Consider the following 22,570-nt stretch of genomic DNA (forward strand, 5'->3'; position numbering starts at 1 on the left):
AACCTACTGCTATGACTATAGCGATTATGGCAATGGGCCAATTTGCCAAAATGTTGAACTATCCCTTTAACCCTTGTGTATTTGTGTCAACTGGTCATAGCACTGCAGGACAACACTTTGCTGTTTGTTACTGTAGCAATAAATTGACATATTTCCTTTTTGGCAGTATCAGGTCAAGTTTATGTACTTTTAATGTCTTGTAAATAAACCAATTGTACCCACTGAATCATGACAGTCTAAAGTTTTTACTTTCATGCATTTCGTTGTACAAGTTTCCATTGGAAATGTATTTTAGGTAATGATATTTGCAACTTCCCCCTTTCGCAAACATACAGGATTTCAATACACCAGAATTTCCCCTTCTCATCTTCAGTCTTCAGATTCTGCTTGTCATTGTGACATAATCTGTCACACTGCTATCCATTGTTGATTTACAATTGAAGGAATTTACAATTAAAACATCTGGCATAGCTGCTGTAGTTGTCAGACAAGTTTTTTGTGTCAGATCTTGTCCAGTGTCTGTGTTTTTTATGGGTTTTCTTTTCTTTCCTACAGATGAGACAGTTGACCTGTTAAGCAGCTAGTGTCTGTGTGGCAATCTTAGAGGTAAAATGGTACTTCCTCATTTTGGCTTTATGAGGCCATTACATTTGAGACACACCACTAATACAGTACTAAAAAAAAAAACCCTCTCACCAATAATGTATTCAAGAAACAACAATAACTTGCCCATCTTGTTCAGGCAGTTTACCTCTCAGCTTTACTCTGCCACCTCCTGCTGCATGAGAGAATTACAAACCAATTGAATTCACTGAGAGAATCAAATAATTTGCATGAAATTTTTAGGGAAAGTGAGATAATTTGCATGAAATTTTTAGGGAAAGTGAGAAACAGCAAGTGAATTTAGAGCACACAGACTGAAAGAGTTTAAAAGTTCCCTTAGAGTTAAACATTTTCTCACATTAAAAACTATATAATCCGATCCAAATTTACATGGAACCTGAAAAACTGTTTGACTCCCTGACAAAGGCGTGTAGCCGAAACGCGTAGGAGTCTTTTAATGGTTAACATGACTAAGCCATAACAATAAAGGCTTTTTAACTGTTCACACAGAGAGTGCCTTGGATATTTATTTATTTTTCTACCTACATTCAACCTATTTAGAATGACACAGCATGAAATGAAATGTATAGACAACTATAACATAACATTATAAACATTTATGTTCAACTTACTTTTGTACTGTATGTCCATATTTAGATATGGAAATGTCAAAGGAAATTGCATCAAAAGGACGGAACTTGTTCCTCTTGGTGAAGAGTTAAAACACTTAAAAAAAACAAAAAAAACAACAACTAAGGGGCACTAGTAAGAAAATGTAATCTGAAGGGGAGATCACTTAACTATTCAAGCTTTGTTTAGAAGGTTATATATATGGCTAAATGAACAGGACTGAGGCTGGGACTCTCTTGGTTTGAAGATTCTTCAGAATCAACCAAAGGGGCTATATGCAAATGATGTAGCCATCAGTCCAGAAAATGAGGTGCTTTGACTGAGAGATAATGATCCAGGTTATCTCACAGAAAGGCATTTACAGTTCCTTAATGCACAGACTGTAAGAGAGAGAGTAGGCTATCGCATAATTTGTATGCTATATATAATGACACTCTGTAGGCTACTTTATGTAGGATATTGCTTGACTTCTCCTTTTCAGATTTTACACTTGGTCTTTTTCATTGTTATTATAGTTTAATAGCTATTTGACCATCAAAAAGGAGGCTACAGCTGCTGCTTTGTCCTTGTAGAAAATTAATTAGAACCTGTGACTTGAATAGTAAAATCCACAAAGGAGGTAAATGTCTTCACTCTGTCATGAACTTGCCAGCAAGGACTGGGTACAGCTGTTGGCAGGAGGCTGCAAGATGAATTTGCAGATCTGGTTAAAAAGATGAAGAGAGGGAATTTTTGATCACCAACAGTTTCTTTTGAAATAGTAATGTGTGGATCTTGGTGTAAAACAGACACATTTAGGCCTATAGTTCTTCTGAGCTGTATGAGTTTGTTGAAATGAATTTCAAGTTTATCCAGATAATAATATGGTGGCAAATTTAGCCTATATTTGGCCTTGGTTGAGGTTATTTAATGGATCTATTATGTTAATATTATGCCCATGACGAATTTCCCTCCCGGGACAAATAAAAGTTGATTTGATTTGATTTGATTAACTTTTTTTTCTTTTAGGCTACTGTAAATAGATTCTGGTAACTAGCGCGGTTCTACTTGATGCTGTTCTTCATAAACCCCGTAGAGGGCAGTAACACATAGAGAAGCGAGAAAAAGAGTAGAAGATAGTGGAAGAAGAAGAAATAGAAACCAATGGAAGTGATCGTCATTTCACTCACTGACTGTCAGCTAAACAAATACCCATTAAATCCTAAATATTGAGGTGTATGTGTCCCCGTGAGTAGCGGACAATGTCTACCCGGGCTCTGCGAAGGCTCCGCGGGAAGCAGCGCGGCCAGGAGGCCCTGGCCCTGGGGGACCTGAGCCCGGAGGAGCAGGCTGAGGCTGGGAGCGAGGAGGAGCCGCAGCAGCTGGACGAGGCGACCGCCGTGTCTCAGCCACCGCCACCGGTCAGGAAAGACAACAGCCGAAAGGCAAAGAAAAACAAAGCGCAGAAAAACTACAGCAACATTTTTGAGCTGGTAAGACAAGGCGACGGTGGGTGTTAAGTAACTTCTGTTGTTGGACGTGGCGGCGCTGGTTCGTGTGTTTACAACGAGATTTCAGCCGCTAACACAGGCTAGCATGGTTAGCAAAGATAATATCTCCTCTTATTTAACTACGTAGTGAATTGAATTATTGGTAAAAGTTTGTTAGACACATTAGTTTATCACTTAAGAATATCACTGGGTGGTTGTCCACGATATCAGCTTTAAGAAATGACTGATTGAGAAATGTGCGGTAAGTCTACAACAGGCTGTTTAGTAGACTTTATCTATCTATCTATCTATCTATCTATCTGATAGTCCATGTCCAACAACTAGCTTTTATACTTTGGGAACATCTCTTATTGTTTTGAAATGTAAACAAGCACAGCAGTCAGACACCTTACAGGTACATTGCAATCAATAATAATGATTGATAATATTAAACCCTAGTAACCCCTAAACTCCCACATCTGCATCTCTATAAAGCCCTTGCAGGACATGACATGAGAAGTCAAGTTTTAACAGAACATGCACATAAAAAAAATAGTGTTTACAGTAATCCCTTAATCTTACCTGCCATTGTTTGCCATGCTAGAGTACTATGTATTCTCGCCATTGATTGCTCCATATTTATTATGTCAATGTATGTATGTGTTAATACACTGGGGCTTATGCAGTGAGCATGCGATTTATTTTAACCACGACATAATGCCAGGAATGTTATTTTCTTAGCACAGGGCATTTTTATTTTATTTTATTGTATTTGGTTTTACTCACATCCCTGTTGTTGTTGCTGATATCTAATTTTTACCAGATAGGTGATGTCGACAATGAGGCAGAGAAAATCTCACCTGATGAAGATGCAGAGAAACAAGATGGAAATAAAACAAGTGGCAAGGAAAAGACTGACAACAAGGAGGCTGATAAACCAGGTCAAAAGCAGCAGGAGACTTCGACAAAGGTAAGGAAAAAGCAAAGAGTGTCAAAGGGTGTTTTCCTCTAAACTCACTTAGATATTATGTTGATCTAAAGGCGCCCCTTTGGATATGTGAAAATAACACCTTTCTTTTCCTTTAACAGTCTTCATCTGGAGACGGAGCTAAAAAGAAGAAGAAAAAGAAGAAATCAAAAGTGACGCCAGTGGATGGACCGGTACGTTTGTTTAGAGTGGATTCAATGCAAATCGAAACCCTAATTATCAATAAAAATCCTATAATCATTCTTCAGCTCCTTTTAGCACTCTTCTATTTCACAGTGTGTGTTATGTGTTTGATGACATCTCTGTCTGTTTTCAGAGTTCAGTACCAGATGATAACATTGATTTATTGCTGGAGAACTTGGAGCAGCCAAATGGTCTGAGTTTGCAAAACGAAGATTGTGGAGCCGATGACAGACGATCTGTGCTACATGTGGAGCACAGGTGAGAAGACCAGCAGCATCTCTTGTGTAAAACAGAAATGGCTCTTGAGCAGTGCACAAATAACATGACAAGCCAGTGGTCTCAGTGTAATATACTGTACGTATCTGCGATTCTAATCTGCCACCATGTGGTGGCGCTTAACACCATGTGATCGTGTCTCTAAGCCATTTCTCTCAGATAATGCACATCAGCAAAGACTTACAAGATGAACATAAAACATATTAACATAATATAAGAGTTTATTTGCAAAAGCAGATAACTTAAAAAAAAAAAAAATTCAAAACAATTTTTAATTATTATTTACACCAGGTGATATCAGTCAAACCAAAGTTGAGTGGCTTTGACCAAGGAGATGAGACGTAACAAAACAGACGTAGCTCAAAAAAATAAAGCTTTATTGCAAACAACACTATATGCAAAGAATAATTCAAAAGCATCAGCTCATCTTTTCAAAATGGCATTTATCTGCTTTTGCAAATGAACTCTTCAATATTGCACCTGTCAGAGACCAAATAGTGTTGTTGGAATAGGCCATTACCTGGCAAAGCATGTGATGTCACAGTATGTGTTTCAGCTGTTGGTTGAATAGATGGATACCAGTTATGTGTGAAAAATCTGCTTGTTTCTTATATCACTGGTTACTGGTTACTGGTTACTTTCTTATATCACTGGTTACTATGATTGTGTGGATTTTGTGTCGGCATGGACAAAACAAACAGTCAACTCACATGTCCACAGCATCCAAATCTAACAGGTCCCATGTGTTCCTCAGTCTATACTTCTTCAGTTGGTCCATCCTGTCAATTAGTTTTTTCTGTGTTTATTTATAAGGAATCTCAACCCAGAGACGGAGCTGAAGAGATATTTTGGGGCTCGAGCTGTTCTTGGGGATCAAAGGTAAAAAAAAAAAACATACGTTTTATTAGAGATTGTTTGGTGTTAGATGTTTCAGGTCATCTGTATGGATCTTTTGTTTTGTTTTGTTTCGTTTGACAGACCTCGACAGAGAAACAGGCAGTTTCACCGTAGCACCTGGATGACCTTTCCCAAAGACAGCTGGCCTCGCTTCAGCCGCCCAGGTGAGCTTTTCCTTACAGTGATCTAAATTGCAGTTTAAACCTTTTTGTAAGTGTATACTTTAGGACAGAACAGACCGAACAGGGCTAGCATTAAAAAGCTTAAAATACCTTAGTAATGAATTTTGCTGGTACGCTCAGTCTCTATTGACATATTATGTAAACTTTCCATTAGTCATTCATGCTATGGTTGAATTCTATCACCACAAAGATCAAATTGCGTCGCTATGAAAACAACTTATCTGTACAATTTCGGATTCCCTCAGTCTGTTTCTTTGTGTTAAAGTTCAGAACAGAAAATTTCTTATAATCATCCTTCTGTTGACACCATTGACGTCACAACTCATACGATCTCCCACATGTCAGGCGTTTCATCACAAAAATATGGGTTGTTTTGTATCTTATAATGAAGTTCTCTGTGATTAATTCTATCAATCAACCATGGCACACCATGCGGAGTGATAAGTTACAGTTGTCTCAGGCCAGATGACATTTGTTGGTATGCACAGAATGTAAACAGCAAACAAATCATCAAAACATCCTTAGTATATTACATTGTCTACATGTTTATACAAATAATTATTCATGCACATGGATTTATGCATAAAAGATATCACATGCTGTCTTAAATTGAGTCAGCATTTAGATTGAGGTGAATATGTCAATTTGAAGAAAAAAGAAGAAAATAGTAATGAATGAATGAATTTGTTAGCCATAATTATTATTTGCCAAAACAGTTGAGTACAAACTGAAAAGTCGGGCATTCACAAGAAAATGACAAATGACCTGGCAGACCAAGGATCACAGGTCTTGTGGATGAGTGTTAAATCATTTACTTTGTGAAGAACAACCTCTTTATGTCTGCACAGCAAGTCAAGAATGGCCTCCAGATGTAGGCAGATGCATCTCCTTGTCAACAATAAAGACCCTAACCCTAACCCCTAACCCTCTGAGGATTTATCACCGGATTATGCAAGCGCCTGGTCAAGCCCCAGGCTGAAGCTCAAAAATATATACAAAAATTAAACTGATAGAATAGAATTGGGGAGTGAAGTTGTCTGGACTGAGGAAAGAATAATTTGCCTCTATCAAAAATAATGGACAGAGGATAGATCGTGTGTGGTGTGTACAGCAGTGGCAGCCTTTGTGTGGCTCGGATTGTCTCGGTCGGCGGTTCGGTTCAGCCATCATGTAGTAAAAAGAGGTTTACATGTGCTTGCAAAACAGTAAGGGCGACATGAGTTTGATCTTACTACTGGTTAAATTAACCATGATTTTAGTGTGATAAAGCAGCACTTCACCTGCTGATTGAGGTTGCCAGTGGAGGCCTGTGTCTTCTGATGACTTTTGAACCCTAACCTTTCAATCTATGTGTCAAATATATATCTGTATCTATCACACCTTTCTAGTTATATAAACCTAGACCTACTCAAAATAAACCTGAGATTTGGGACTTCAGTATAACTATTATCCATCCTGTATTATTACCCTCTCATGTAGTTCTTTACTTAATCCTTTTCGACATCTTCACAGGAATCTCAATGGCTTTACTGCAGTCAAAGGATGGCATTCAGTACTTCACTTTTGAGCACGGTCGTGATTACCAACAAGTGCAGTTCAAGTTCCTGGATGCGGTTGAGTCTATGGATCCCAACAACATTGTGGTAAGGGTTAGATATCACCAGAGATGATGTTGTAATCCTCTCTAGCGTGCGGAGGTTAGATGTTGACCTTTCTGATGCTTCTGTTGACCGAGCAATACTGATTATGCTCAGATTTAGTTACAGTGCTCTGTCACTGAACAACAATGAACCAGACAAAAACAAAAATGTTTAGCCCCCGTGACCTGATCATCACCATGTGTCTGTGCCTGTTGGCTTGTATTACCAATTACCATTATCCTCCTTGTTATCTTAATGCACATTGATGCATGTACTGTAACTGAATTTCTTTTTCTAGCCCTGTCAGTTTGACTACCATCTCTTTTTTTTTCTCTCCCTCCAGGCCTTGCTGCAACTCAACCCCTATCACATCGACTCCTTGCTGCAGCTGTCAGATGTCTGCCGCATTCAGGAGGATCAGGAGATGGCCCGGGATCTGATTGGTGAGGGTCATGGATCTTTCCATGGTTTGCAAACCAAAGACAAGAATGGATATGTGTCTGCGGCCCAAACTGATAAACACTGTTTATTAAGTTGGCATCACTATATTTAACCAGAATCAGTTTAAGAGCAAATTCTTGGCTCAAAATCTGTGATGGGATCTCTGATGAGAAGGTTTAATCTCGGTCAACTGGACTCGGCTGTAGATTCTCGAGGACATTTCACCTCTCATCCAAGAGCCTACCTCAGCTCTGAATAATTGGGAAACTGAGGTATTTCGGCTCGGTGGGGTTATTAACAAGGCGAACGAGGCCACTGAGTGGTCAGTGCTCCTGGTCGGTGTGACGACTGTCCCTAGAGTCGTTAAGGTCACCTGAGGTCAGGTGTGGACAACAGTTGTTAGAGTCACATGAGGCCAAGTGTGGATGGTTGTTTATTCTCCAAGGATGGAATGAAAGGACGGCATTGTAGGTGTGGGATAAGTTGTGTCGTCTCCTCCTCCTGTGTTGAGGGATGGTTTTTATGCTTTGACGTAAATGACCTCCTTCACTCCTCTTTCAAACCACCTGTCTTCCCTATCTCAACTGTGAAGATTGTTGTTGCTGAAAGAGCGTCCCTTGTCCTTGAGGTGTGAGAAAACTGCAGAGTCTTTACCTTTGAGCCTTGCTTTTGGCGTAAAATGAGGTTTAGATGGTTTACAATATCGATATCAATATCCAATTTATTGATCTCCGATGTAGCAAGTGTGGCTTTGCTCTTGTAGACAGCTTAAGGCACAGGCTCCGTCTTTGATGCTTTTATGGACACCATGCTTGGTATATAGACATGATATAACACAGCCACTCTGGAGACATGAACGTGACTTTTATGTTGACGTCTGTTTTACATCATAGCTAAAAGGACCAGGCATTTTCTGTACATTCAGATTAATATTATTTCATCATTTAACTTGGGTGCTTTTTCTCTGAACATTTCACTTTTCTTCAGTCGATTATTAGTGTAATTACATTTATTTAACTGCATGTCAGTGTTACAAAATATGAGGCATATACCAAATGTGTTACTTTATAATGATGTTTTTGTGTTACCTTATACCTTAACAACAACTACAATCCAGAAGAATGTTCTCTATATGAACATATTGCAGTTCATAGATTATTCTGAAGCCCAATTCTTTTAAATGGAAAAATACATGCACATGTAATTACAAATGCACACTATCATAACCGACACATGTGTCATAACTTTGTAAATTCAACAAACTGAGCCAGTCTTAGCTTATTCTGGACACTATTGTTAGTTTGGTCAGTGTATTGCTTGGGCCAAGTGTTTACTTTATCGTGAAATAAGCTGCATAAAAGGCTGTAGTCAAATCACTGATGATTCAGAATTTTTGTCCGATTATTTAGCTAAATGTTCATGGTTGGTTCAGTGCTGCAGTGCAGTTGTAAACTATAAGTCAACAAAACAGTCATTGTCAAAAAGGCGAATTTCATGATTCATTAGCAAAATAATAGGTTTATTATCACAAGCCCTTCCCACGCGCGACTGGGTAAACCAAAATAGTTTATATCGAAGACCAGAGGGATAAATTAACAAAGGATGCCTGTCTTCGGTCCTTGTTACAATTAATAAATTGACATAAGCATAGATAATTAAATCAGTGTTTTCCATGTCTGGTCATTTTAGGTTGCAAAATTGTGCTGTGCTGTGCGGTTGTATGTACGAATGCCATGTGGTGCACTGTACTCATCATAAATTAACCTATGCAGTGTGTTGCATGTTTTTAAATCTCATAAAAATTGATTTTAAAAAATGTTTTTTTTTTCTTTCTTAAAGAAAGGGCCTTGTACAGCTTTGAGTGCGCTTTTCACCCTCTCTTCAGCCTGACCTCAGGTTCCAGCAGACTTGATTATCTGAGACCAGAAAACAGGTTGGTTGCTCTTTTCTTTGCTTTTTGTTAGGTTTATTAGGCAACAGTTGGTCCTAAGATCGTTGAAATTGTTTTTTAATGAAATTAATGATTAAATAATCTTTGTCTGCAGGGCGTTTTATCTTGCTCTTTATAAGCACATGATGTTCCTTGAAAAGAGGGGCTGCCCACGGACGGCTTTGGAGTACTGCAAACTCATCCTGAGGTACAAAGAGAAAGCTGGGGCTCTGAAAAAAGAGGAGCTATAGAATTAATGGGAAATTGAATTTTTTAGACTAGATTGCTAAAAAACAAAAACATTTGTTGTTTACTTTAAATTTGATCATTAACATAGCATAACACCTCAGTTAAGGGTCATTAGTTCCCTGGTCTATTTACTCTTTTATCTCTGCCTCTACAAAAAGAATGAAGAAGGCAGTTTGTACACTCCTCTTCCTGTTGTGTCTTTTAGTTCGATCATTTGACATCACACTGAAAAGTATTAGCCTACATATTATCACATGGCTCACGAGCTAAACAAAAAGAACTCTTATTTCCGTAAATAAAGCAACCACCTGAAGCAGTCATCAGACTTAAGATACTCTTCAAAGACTGTTTACACGGCTACTACGTTTATAGCCTTCTGGGGGGTAATCCATTTCAGGGACAGAGGGAGGTCTAAATTTAATTCTAAAAGTCTTGTTGAATCTCTTGTTTGATGAGTTTGACTACTGATAACGATCAAAGATGTAGCCCTTACATCATTTAAAAGGTGAGAAGCAACTGAACATGTGTTTGAGGAAATGTTTTCCAAGTTCCCACTGTGCTGCTTGGTGATAGTAGACATTTAAATTTTTCCAATACAACATTTATCATAGTCTGTGTGACTGTAAAAGTGACAGTGTAACAGAGTTTATGGTAATGAAAGCTAATGGTTATGACCATGAAAAAATAACATTTACATTGGTGATAAATCCTAGAAATGGTCAGTGTAAGCTTTTAAAAAGCGCATTTCATAAAATCTCCCACACTTCGACTTTATACATAGCCTACTAAGAGGGATGTTTTCCTACACACTGTTACATCTTTATCTACCATAGCATTATCTTTACAGCCCATCTATATGATAATAAGTGCTTTATATATTATTTTTTATCAAACCCTTGCTTCCTGATTTTATGACAGCCATGTTCTGGTCCTTTCTGTAAGGCAGCAAAATGACACTGATTGATAAACTTAAAAATATTGAGAAACACAAGTGTTTCACATATACTGTGTGATATGAGTAACACTGTCAAACTATTTTAAGAGAAAATGATCAATAATAGGATTTTTTTTGTTTTCTGAAACACAGGCTATATTTTGTGTTGGGCACTTGTGTTGGGCTTTGAAGAAAACCAGCGAAATTAACTTATATCACTGCTGTTGTCAGTAGCAATTTGTGCACAACAGACTGACAGCTTTGATAAAAGCTACCACATGGTTACTACTCTTGGTCAGTTGCCCAGGCTTCAAATTTTATTTTAATGGAAAATGGCAGAACAGTGACATAATTTGATGCTTTGTGGTTTTTGTTGAGTTATTTATTTCTCACAAAAGTGGCAGCATTTAGATTATGATGATGACTATCGACTGTGTCTAAGACGTTATGAGCAGTGTTTCTAGCATGTTGAGAGTTTTATGTTCCACCCAGGTTTGTTGGATAAGACCTGTACTAGAATGCAGACATTTGGTCTTAAGTAATCATTTGCTCATAATCTTGTTTGTTACTCTATTATTAGTTTGGACCCTGACGCCGACCCACTTTGCATGCTCCTGCTCATTGATTTCCTAATGTTGCGTACCAGAGAGTACCAGTCGCTCCTTCAGCTCTATCAGGACTGGGAGGTAAGGACAGCTGTCATGGTCATATGTGTGTAATTAGGGATTTTAAACTGAAGTTCAAAGTTAACTAACTTGTCTTGCGTATGGTTTGTTATTGCATTTCAGGAGCACAGAAATCTGTCCCAGCTGCCAAACTTTGCATTTTCCACTGCACTTTGCCACTTCCACCTCAGTCAGCAGGAAGACATGGATCCTGAAGAAAGCGACAAACAAAGGCACAAAGCCGACCGGATGCTGCAAGATGCTCTCATCATGTTTCCCGGAGGTTAGAGAAGGAGGCAACCACCAGCATATGTGTTAAGAAATAATTCCCCATTGTTCATGAGTTATTATATGATTTCTATAAAATATGAGTTTTTTGCCAAATTACTTGTCACATAAAGTTAGTTGTAAATAACACGTACACCATGTGCTGTAAATGTGTTTTCTACAGTCTTGATGCCTCTGCTGGATCTGTGCACTGTGCAGCCAGATGCTACAGTCACCTCACATGCCTTCTTTGGCCCAAAGAGTCAAATAGGGTAATGTATGATCCCTTTGTTTCCTTGAGTGTTTCTTAATCCGGCATGTATTGGCTTGAAAATTAATTCAAATTGATATACCATGGTGTCATTTATCATTAATTATTCAATATTGTGTAGCCTTAAACTATAGCAAATACATTTTCCTCCTGCAATCAATCTTTCAATGGTCTTTATGTTTGCCTCTTTGTTATGTTTTTCTTCACCTCTAAAACCGAATTAAAAAAAAACAAACCTACCCTCTCTATGTTTTCAGGCAGCCCCCAGCTCTGGCTGAGCTGACAGCTCTGTATGTGGGGAGAACTTACAACGTGTGGAGAGAGGCTCCAGCGATGCTTTGGTTGGAAGAGTCTGTGAAAGAAGTGCTGCGTCGAGTTGATGCCAAAGACCCTTTAGTGGAGGATTGTCAGAACAAGTGAGATCTTAATGATGATAACCATTTTGTTTTTTCTGCAATATACCTCCACAAATGACAATGAAAAGAAAACTAAAAATAGTTCATGGTGGGAATGTGCTGAAATATGGAGATAATAAAAGCTCGAGTGGTTAGAATTTGTTACCAAGTGAACTGGGTTTATTGCTTTTACTTTAAATGCCTTCATTATTCAGATAATTGTTCTCAAAGCTTTCATCACTCTGTTGAAGGAGGAAACAGAGGTACCAGAGTGCACCAAGGAACATCCATCGCCACGTCCTCCTCTCTGAGATCAAGGAGGCCACCTCAAGTCTGCCTCTAGTAAGAAATGATCAGCAGCAACTTGTTCTCTTGTCAGTTTTGTTATGTAAGCTATTCCAATTATTCACATAGGACACAGGAGCCTCATGATTAAATAATTGCATTACATGACACGTGGCCTCCCTCTCTAAAGTCCCTGTCTGACATCATCTTAATATATTTTTATGTGAGTGCATGTTGCGATGTTCCCTGACTTATGAATCAGATTTCACGCTAGGAATCTCTCCAATGGATCAAATTCGAGATGTTGAGATGATGTCACTTAGAAAATTCAATGATTAAGTCCTTCAAAACCGCAACCACATGTTTTTAGAGCATCAATCTACAAACGGAAAACTAAAAAGCAGAAGGTTAGTTTAGTTTTTTCAAAGGTTATGTGAAATGTATACCAAGATTTGATTGGATCCCACATGTGTCACATATTTTTTTATTTATTGCAGATACTGAGGATACCTTTAGTCACATACGGGAGGTTTTCACAAAGCCTCCACAGGGTGTTAATCTGAGCTCATGCACTCTGGAGGAAGTGACTAATCATAGTTAATGTGTTTGACAATCCTAGGAGGTGACCACCCAGCCTGTGATGGGCTTTGACCCTCTACCTCCGCTGGACTCTGTGACATCATACACCAGACCAGAGAGGTAATTGAAGACACATTCATTCACCACAGACTGACAGAAGATGTATTGTGGTTTTCAATAAAACAAACTTCATATCTTTACTTTGCTTTTACATTTTAAACGAGATGCATGTGTGTGGGTGTGTGTGTTTGTGTTTGCATACAGGCAGCATGTTGGTGCATCCAATGAGAGTACACTGTCGCTGTTTTTCCGGTCGTTACTGCCGAATTTCAACCTTCAGGTGAGTTTAAAATCTTCAAGGAAATGTTAACCCTTGAGCAGAACCAGACTGTGGGTGTGTAGCTCTCAGCCTCAATTTGTTGACAGACAGAGTTACTTTAGATTTATAGTGAGATTTATACTGTTCAACGTGATACCATCACTGCTTAACAATCACTAATCAGAGAAAATATAATTAGTAACAATCTCTGGTGATGCTGATGATCTGGAACATCAAATCAAACCAAAACAAATGTAAAGTGATGTCTGGCCCTAAGCCATGAATATAAATTAACAGGGTATCTCTTTACTGTCAGCTTTACTGTGCGACACAGACACATCCTGATCCGAATCCAGACTCCACAGTCTGAACTAGCTACTAACAGGGAAAACACTCTGTGGTCACTGCATGACAGATTAGGTAGAGACAAAGATCCACTTCAATATACAACGTCACAAATGATATTATCTTCTGCTTGTATGGAGGAATTATCATAAATGTGCACAAACTGAAATCCATCCATCCATCCATCCAACTGCACCACGTAGTCATTCAGGGTCACAGGGGGGCTGAAATCAGTGATGAATAATATTCATATTCATATGGCACAGTACAGTTCATTTAGTGCAATTTACGTGCTTCCATCTCTATAATAGATGTGATGGTCAGTGGTGCAAAATAATCATTTACAGAAGTAAGTTTTTTTCCAGTACATTAAGAGGGTAATTTGTCACTCTCACCGCTGCTGCCTTTGTGCTACGATCGTGTATGCATAAACCACTGTTACGTAAAGAGTTTTACATCTAATGGGTTAATGCTTTCTTTTGTCTTAGTTTGATAGAAGACACATGGAAGATGTATTTCATAAAAAAAACGATTTCACGTGTTTCATATACAGTATTTAAAGATCAAACATGCCCCAAAACCAAATTCACATATGGTATGTATTTCATGCTATAAATCTTAGTGGTGAATTTTAGAAAGTATTTTCCCAAGCTGAAGAGCCTAGTGATGGCAGAAGCACTTCTTTTGAGAGCACTGAATCACTTCATTAAAAAGATTTGTTCAAAAAGTCTGTTCACCGAATCGTTCAGTGCTTGGCGGGAGCCCTGACTGCACGGTGCATAGTCTGACTCAACAATAGCCACGTTTCCATCCAAAAGGGATTCGAAACACTGGGAAATGCACATTAAAAGAAATTTGAATCCTGTGTGTTTCCATTAAAAGTACGGACTTTGGTGTAAACGCTTTACCGTCTTCCCGACCCGGAGTGCGGATATCACCATGGAGAGAGGACTTTAAAGCAGAAGTAAGCGATCCGGTCGTTTTGGCTAACTTCTTGTCAGCCGATGGAGTTAGCAGTCCCCACCCTCGTCCCTACGTCACCACATTCACGCGCATCCCTTGGCTGCACACACAAGCTGCGTTTCCATTACAGATTTTCGCAAAATAAAAGCGATATTTCTGAAACTTCAAAAAAGTGCAATTGCTATTTGCGTGTGTTTCCATTGAAAGGTGTTTTGCGAATGAGCCGCAATGCGTCTTGCGTTTCTATGGTGACGGCACAGCGATAACAAAGACAAAAACAGCGCTTGATTGCTGAAAGGCAAAGCCCGTGTGGCGCTGGCAGCGGCCACAAATAAGGACGCACTCACACGAGGGCCAGTTGTTCTGTACCGTGCTGAAGCCCGAATGCCCCCTCCCCTGCCCCCCGCTGGCCCGCACTCACACCACCTCCAACCCAAGCTGCTCAAGCACGGCTGCCTCCGTTGATATAGAGGGATTATTTGTTTACCAACACGGCGGATGTGCGCTTTACTGCAGAAAGAACGGAGCCTTTTAACTCATTGAGTGCCGCGCTCCTTTCCAAAGTTTTAGTCAAGTGTACCGGCAAATTAGACCATATTTGACTTTTTATTTTAGAGCCATAGTGTATTCTATATTATTGCCACCAACACATACTGTGGCTCATTTGAAAGGTTTAACTTTATCCTTCAAATGGCCACAAACCGTTTGTTTCTACGTGCCTCCGTTCCTGAGAAAAGTCAAGCTAAACATGGCTGGGTTTCACCAAAATCCCTCCTTTTTTTCTAGAAAAGGAGATAGAGCGTCTTTTATGAAAGGTGCGCTGTTTGTGTCTGTCGCTCTTCTGACACTCGCATTTCTGGATCAAAGGGCTCGTATAAGATAAATATACACAACAATTGTTGTTCTATTCACAAAACCACCATCGGGGGCGGGGGGGGCGCCACTAAACAGCAATAACACAGACGCACCGTGCCGTGTCACAGCCTCTCGCCGCGGAACGTGAGGCTCTGCCGGCCACAGCGGCTCGCGAACACCGGTCCCGCCGGTGGTCGCGGTCCGTCTGTGGTACGGGTCGGTGGTGCCGGTCTGCTTTGGTCCAGAGACCATCAGATTTTACCGCGGGAGGACTTTGGGGAGGACACGGTGTTGCTCCAGATGAAGACCGGGCGGGACAGTGGGCTGAGAGCTTCCTGGTTCAGCTCCCAGCTGCTGCAGCCTCGCAGGTGAGAGCGGAGCAGCAGCGGAGCAGCTGCGCTGCATCTGCATGCAGAACTCCGTTTGCAGAAGCTGAGTTATGATAAAAACTTCCAGATCATGAGCTGTCATGTGACTTTGATCGTCATCTATTTCAGTTCTCCTCGTCGTAGAGTCCCCAAATTTACATATAATGTGTATTAAAGTGTCTATTTTCATAATTTAAAAAAAAAGCAAAAAACGAAAAATTTCGTTTTTGGCACTCAACGCATGGGAACGAAAAACGAGAAATTACGTGGTTGGCACTCAATGAGTTAAACACCAGGGGTGATGAGGCGCTGACAACAATATAGGTGGTTGTGTGTGTCCACACACCCGTACTGGTTTATGTGATTTAAGGTGACATGTCGGCGCATGAGGCAGTGGGAGCGTGGATGCGAGCCAGTCTCCTTCAACCATGCACGGAAAAGGGGAATGATAGGAAAGGTTTTTCTAATTTAATGAGAAACATGCCCAGGTCAGCAATGCATGACAATAAACATGTGGTTCATTTGTCCCCTCAAGTTACATAAACCAACACAGCGTGGACACACACAACTCCGGTGATGTGTAGAAAAGCGAAAAAAGTGTTTCCATTACACTTTTGCGATACACGTTTGTATCGATACGTCTCAAAAACCACCTCATGAGAGCGTAAAAACTTTTTTGCGATATTTGAGAGTTTTTTCGAAATGTAGGTGTTTCCATTACCAGTTTTTAATTTCGATATTTAGGTTTTGCGCATTTCAAGGGGTAATGGAAACGCACCTACTGAGAGGACTTGTCTTTTGAGTGAACCTGAGTGTCAGTACGCTTACTGAACATACTGATGAACAGCACCTGAATGTACTACACAGACACTTGCGAGCAACACAGCGACACGTTTGCGAACAACACTGAGTGAGCGGGAGCCCTCAGTGACAGTATGTTCAGCAAACACATCACTGAACATGCAATGCTGAGCTCAACTGAACAGAGAAAAGAGCGAAAAAGGGTCAGGAAGTGATTGCATTTAGTACGTTCAGTCAAATAATTAGTTCCTTAGAATGAATCGTTCACGAACGACACAACACTAGAAGAGCCGACATTGGTGATGTTGTCAGAAGAAGAACAAGAACCTAGGACATGAATGAAGAACCCATGGTGTGCACATGGCCACATCATGTGATTTAATAGCTGTAAGCCCTACTTTCAGATAAAATTTGTTTGTCTCTAACAAATCGTCCATGTTCACGGAGTCTGTGAATAATCAACAATGAACTGACCTGTTCCAAATGGACTTGACCGCTAAGATCATAAATTTTCTTTATGGTGCTCCGGTTTCCTGTGAGAGCTCCAGAGAGTTGTGTTTTTTTTTATTTTTTATTATTGAGCGAACTGTCCAAAGCCATTAAAGGAACACAACATAAAGGTTGGATTTCCTGTTTAACGATTACTGAAATAAGACACAGACAAACCCATTAAGTAGGAGGACCCTCCAGGGCTGGTGAAAACAGCTGAACTGGTCAAAGATCTGGGGAAAAAATCTTAACACACATCCTTGACTGATGAAATATTTCCTCCAAAGACTCATGGCTACCCCAGGGGGTGACAACCGAACAATATCAAAGAAGGCATATGACCTCGTTACAGTTAATTCTGTCCATGATTTCTGACTGTGTCATTGAGGAACAAAACAGTAACAACATTCATGGTTGCAAACTTCCCGTCATCTCGATTTTCCCGTCTCTTCCCGAAAAGCGAGGTTATACGCTTATATAAATTCAAAGGGACAAATTTACTTTCTAAGAATTACTGTGGGACATTTGGACTGTCTTGAGTGTTATTGTCTTGTGTTGACTGCTTCCATTTCAACCATTACTATAATCTTAGTTGAATTTTGAGATCCAAATCCACCACTGTGCAGCTACTGCTGTTGGCGGGGAGATTTTTTCTTTAAGTATGAAAAAAAAAAGTTACAGACAGAAAATTGGCTTGTCTGTGTCCACATCTGTCTCATGGGCTCATATGGAGCATTTCATAGATTTTATAGGACAATGTATTTGAGATTTGCATAATTGGAAGAAGTGGATTATTTGAAATCTTTCCAAAGCATTGGATGTTACTTTGAGGCTCCTGTCAGTCCAGTGGACTTGCAACCCCCCCTCCCCCCACCCCACCCAAAAAAACAAAAAAAAACATCAACTTCTACTTCAAGTTGTGTAAAAACTTCACTCAGTCAAGTTATAATTCTATTTTTTTTTTTTAAATGAGCAAAGTTGCATTAAATACGGTAAATAGCAATGATTCTTGGCTTGTTCCAGGTCTATACTGTTCTTAGCAACAAATGAGTGTTTGCTCTTTCCTCTCATTTACTCATCCACTCATTAATTTGCTCACTCCCTGTTCCCACAGAATAGATGTAGTTTGGCCCAGATTGTGAGGCAGATTACAGTTTTTCTCAATCGCTTTGGTGCTTTTCTCACATCACTCTTAACATTTGCACAACAGTTAGTGCATTTCTCAGAACAATTATTGCAAACTGCAAAACCTAGTGGATGACCTGCAAAAGTGCGTCACTTGCTCAAAATGGATTGTCCATCCCTCAAAAGCAAGTACTCATGTCAATGAAACTGTCAGTGTCGTCAAAATGAGAAGTCTTGACACCATCGTTTATGAACAAGATAGTCAAATGGCTTTGTCATGTTTTCATTAGGACACTTTATTCTCTAAGTGTTTTCCAATGCAAAAAGTGATGATACTACCTGAAAATGCTCCAGACAGCACTATACACTACTTGTACAGCCATGTGAAAACTACAGTAAAGTTGCACATTACTGTATTTAGTGGAGATACTGAATATGTATGTTTCACATTTTTACTGCATATGCTCTTTGCAATTCTGATTTGTTCACAGCATTGTGCAAAGGAAAAATACACTACAGTCATCTACAACAAACATAAGAAACACTCTTTGGGTACAACTTTACGTAAACAATGTTGCAGTACATATAGTAACTGAACCTACAGAGTACTGTAAATCATTCCTGCACATCCAGACGTTCCAGTCACATTTTCATCTACATCACTCTGTCAATTGTAGCGATTGAAACAGATTCAATATTCCCAAAGATACAGTAATGTCATCCTTACATTGTATCTCTTTCAACCTTATGCCGTTGTTTGTAATCACCATTGCACAAATGTCTTGTTCTTGTAGCAGAGTACAGTAAAAAGGGCTCAGTCTCTTCCACCTCTGTGAGGTTGTCTTGTAATCCTATGTGATGCAGAGTAAAATTACAGTAATGTACAGTACATGTACTGCATCAACCATTATTACTGTAGTGTACAATACTGTAAAAGTGCTTCCTACTTGTAAAATGCTGTAGTACAGTACCGTACTGTAAAGATGGGAAATCTTTACTGTGGTTGCTGTAATACATTACAATCCAGTAAATCTGTTCTCTAGTGAAGCTGTAAGTCTAAATGTAAATGTAAAAAAGTTCTTGTCCCACTGTATCTTACAGTAATGCCTGACACAATGACAGCAGTGCAGATTGTTTAGTGCTGAATTACTGTCCAATACCATACATACCTGTTGTTCCTTACTGTAAATGTTTGAATAATTGAATTCACAGTGCTTCTCCCAACATTTAAAATTAGTTTGACAGATTTTGAAAACTAGTTCAACAATTTTGTAATGACTCAAAATGAAATGAGGACTATTAGTTTTATAGGGAAAGGCTATTCAGCCTTCAAAAGTATAGTTCATTTTGACTGACATGACATAAACAAATGATAATGTTGTAAAACAGCAGAGAATTGTATGAGAGCAACTGATACATGTCCAAAAGCATTTGCAATTTGTTCAGAAGAAGGAGAAACTGCTACTATGATGTGGACAAATGACTACATGTTGTGGAGGTTGAACTAATAGTCATGATCTGAGAATAGCAACAAAGCGATTGAGAAAAACTGTAACTCAAAGACCATATGGCGACAAGCACATCTGGCTGTAGAGCAGGACAGTGAGATGTCAAACTATCATTTCATCTCAGTCCAAGTCTTATGGCCTTTTCACGTAAACAGGCATAGCCATTACTGAACACAGCATTATGCAGTTGCTTTGAACATACATTGCTGTCATTTGACAAAGATGTGATTAGATATACAGTATACAGCTATCTGAGTTCTCATTAGATACGGAAAATAGAAGTTATGTATGGCATGGTTGTTGTGGGGTGACCGCTGCGGTATGCAAGCGTGTGACTTCCACAATGTAGAGCTAAGTTTACTCGGATCTCCTCTCAACAGTCAACTGATCTAATCGCTCCTTTGCTTAACTGACTCGTGTTATTTTGCCAAAACTTAAATGTATCTTAATCACAGAAGTGGCACATGACTGGAGCGACATCCAAATTAACTTTTTAACTGATCTATGTTTTCTATAATAATAGGCTAATCATCATCACTGTCAACAGGATGGTAAAAGGAAGAACAATGTGAATATGTTACTGTATCATTGATGATTCACTAATTTTCCTTCGATGAAATTCAGCTGCTACGGCAATTTAATTTCCCTTCAGCGATTAATTAAGTCACCTATCTATCTCTGATTTCATCAGGGAGCAACTATATAAATGAAGAAAGCATGCACCACTGCTCTCCACACAGAAGCTGTTAGTCATAAGAGCAGAGCTGGGTAACTGGGGAGGTTTTATCTTGTCAAAACATTATCATACAAAGCACTCTATCATAACATGCGTATAGATGCATATTGATATTATATGTCAGTTTACGGGTACATGGACTGTATGGTAATCAAAATGAGAAGGAGTGAAGGAAATAATATCAGATCATGAATTAAATCTATTGTAAAAGACAAAAAAAAAAAAAAAAACTAACTTGCCATAATTTGCAAGTTTCCTGTGTGACATGTCTGTGATTGATGTGTGCACAATATCCATATACATTATCAGGAACACCCGCACACAGAACGTTGTGTGGATCAGCTATACATGTTTAATGGGCACAGAAAGGCCCAAGGCATGTTTCCATCAAGACGGTTCCATCTATCCTGATCGTGTTATCCACTTATAGAGAGGAAGAGATACAGTATGGATAAAACAAACATGGTTAAGACGAGGGAAGATGCATCTTTTTTTACTGTTAAAGTTGTCTGAAAAGAACATAACGTTATATAATACAAGCCAAGATGAGCCTGTTATTGATGCGTTGTCATATGTGTTCAATCATGTCGCCATCCAATGGAGCCACTTAGTCTTAATAACAAACCGTTACTAAGTCTCTTTCAACATCACGGTGTTCAGTCAGTTTTGATTGTGGCAGGACTTCATTAAATTACACTTGGCAAACAATAAAGTGTAAGAAAATGACTGCATGTGCCAATACCTGTCTTGTATTGGATAGCAGGGTCAGAAACAAAGTTGTAACACTAACACCAGTGACAGTCAGTTTCACAAAGCCAAATGCTTCCTGCAAAATGATTAAGACTGACTGTAGATCTATATTCATTTAAGTCTTTTTTTTTTCCTGTAAAGGGTGGGCCGAGGCAGGAGGATGACATGGAAGTAGCGAGAGCTGGTCAGGAACTGAACCAGGAAGTGAATCGTCTTATGGTGGCAATGAGGGACATGCTGGCAAACATCAGGTTTCAGGAGCCACCGAGAGACGACAACCCCTACAGAGATGAGGATGAATGGGACTGAGAGGGGGAATAACAAGTCTATATCAAGAAGATGAAGAGGAACCAAGTAGGAAAAGAAACTTTGAAAAATGAATGTCATCAAGAAAAAATCAAATATTTAATTGTGTTTAATAAGAAAATGGAGAAGGACAAATATCTTTTTTTTTTTTTTTTAATTGTCACAATTTCAGAATACAAGCATGGAAGAAACAGATTGTCCACTTCTTGGCCTTGAAGGCATCGATAAAACAAAATTACTCAGGGCAAATCCGACAGTTGTGATCTTGGGGAACCTTTTTGTTAGAATCAAATTGGTTATTTGGACCTGTCAATAAAGTTAACAATGTTACTTACTGTAATTAAACAGTTGCAGTTCAACTCCGGTCATTGCGAGTTGAGCAGCACCATCACATAATGCGTGCTTCTCTTCTTCCACTGGTGTCGGCCTTTCAGAGTGTCTCATGTTCACTAAAGTTCTTGTTCTTGGGCTGAGTGGATCCTCTGTATCATAAATTCAACATTTTGCCTGGCAGCATTTAATGGGGGATGTTTTTTTGGCCACAGAATCAAAAAAGAAAATTGTTGACTGAAACCAACAAGCTCCAACAAGCTTAAAACAAATCACTTGAAAATCATTTCTGTTCCAGAGACCAAATGTAACATTTTAATTAGGAGCCAAACAACCCTTTCAGTCTGACAAATCTGTTAATATAAAACTGTATTCTGTAATTATACCACTTCTATTTGAATCTTTAACCATCTTTATCTCAGAAAAAGAAACTTGTATTTAATTTATGACCTGCTACTGAGATAAGGAGGAGGGTCACACACATGGTTACATAAAGAACAAAAGGTGTTTAGGGCGTCCTATTGTGTCACACATATAATTGAATTAACAAGAGACATGGGGAAAACCCTGATGTAGTGAGAAACACTGACAGAGACAAGAAGGGAAAGTAGCACCGTAATACAAGTGAATGGCATTGTATTGAGGAGAAAAGATCAATATAGGGCAAACCAGTGGAGTGCTGAGTCAGAAACACTATACCAAATGATTATTTTCTTCCACATATTATAATTATACAGAAGTGTATGTATCCAGTTGTTGCTGAAATCAAAGCAAAGAGTAAATGACAAAAA

General features: G+C 39.1%; 1 protein-coding gene across 2 annotated transcripts; it reads left to right on the plus strand.

The window, feature by feature from the left end:
- Positions 1 to 2,356: 2,356 nt before the first annotated feature.
- tcf25 (TCF25 ribosome quality control complex subunit) lies at positions 2,357 to 21,847 on the plus strand. Of its 2 annotated transcripts, none has more exons than XM_085762562.1 (18): positions 2,357 to 2,705; positions 3,526 to 3,672; positions 3,792 to 3,867; positions 4,014 to 4,131; positions 4,963 to 5,028; positions 5,128 to 5,210; positions 6,741 to 6,871; positions 7,212 to 7,311; positions 9,149 to 9,242; positions 9,355 to 9,447; positions 11,003 to 11,108; positions 11,211 to 11,370; positions 11,539 to 11,626; positions 11,883 to 12,041; positions 12,272 to 12,362; positions 12,925 to 13,004; positions 13,149 to 13,224; positions 21,285 to 21,847. In XM_085762562.1, the coding sequence occupies exons 1-18, from the start codon at positions 2,475 to 2,477 to the stop codon at positions 21,450 to 21,452; spliced, it is 2,067 nt and encodes a 688-aa protein (XP_085618688.1). In that variant the 5' UTR covers positions 2,357 to 2,474; the 3' UTR covers positions 21,453 to 21,847. The 2 variants fall into 2 exon arrangements, with proteins under 2 accessions (XP_085618688.1, XP_085618687.1); XM_085762561.1 differs by having other exon boundaries at positions 3,792 to 3,863; positions 4,007 to 4,131.
- Positions 21,848 to 22,570: the final 723 nt, after the last annotated feature.

Source organism: Trachurus japonicus, chromosome 3 (assembly GCF_045865225.1).
Source record: "Trachurus japonicus isolate A0001 chromosome 3, Traja_1.0".
Classification (NCBI taxonomy): Eukaryota; Metazoa; Chordata; class Actinopteri; order Carangiformes; family Carangidae; genus Trachurus; species Trachurus japonicus.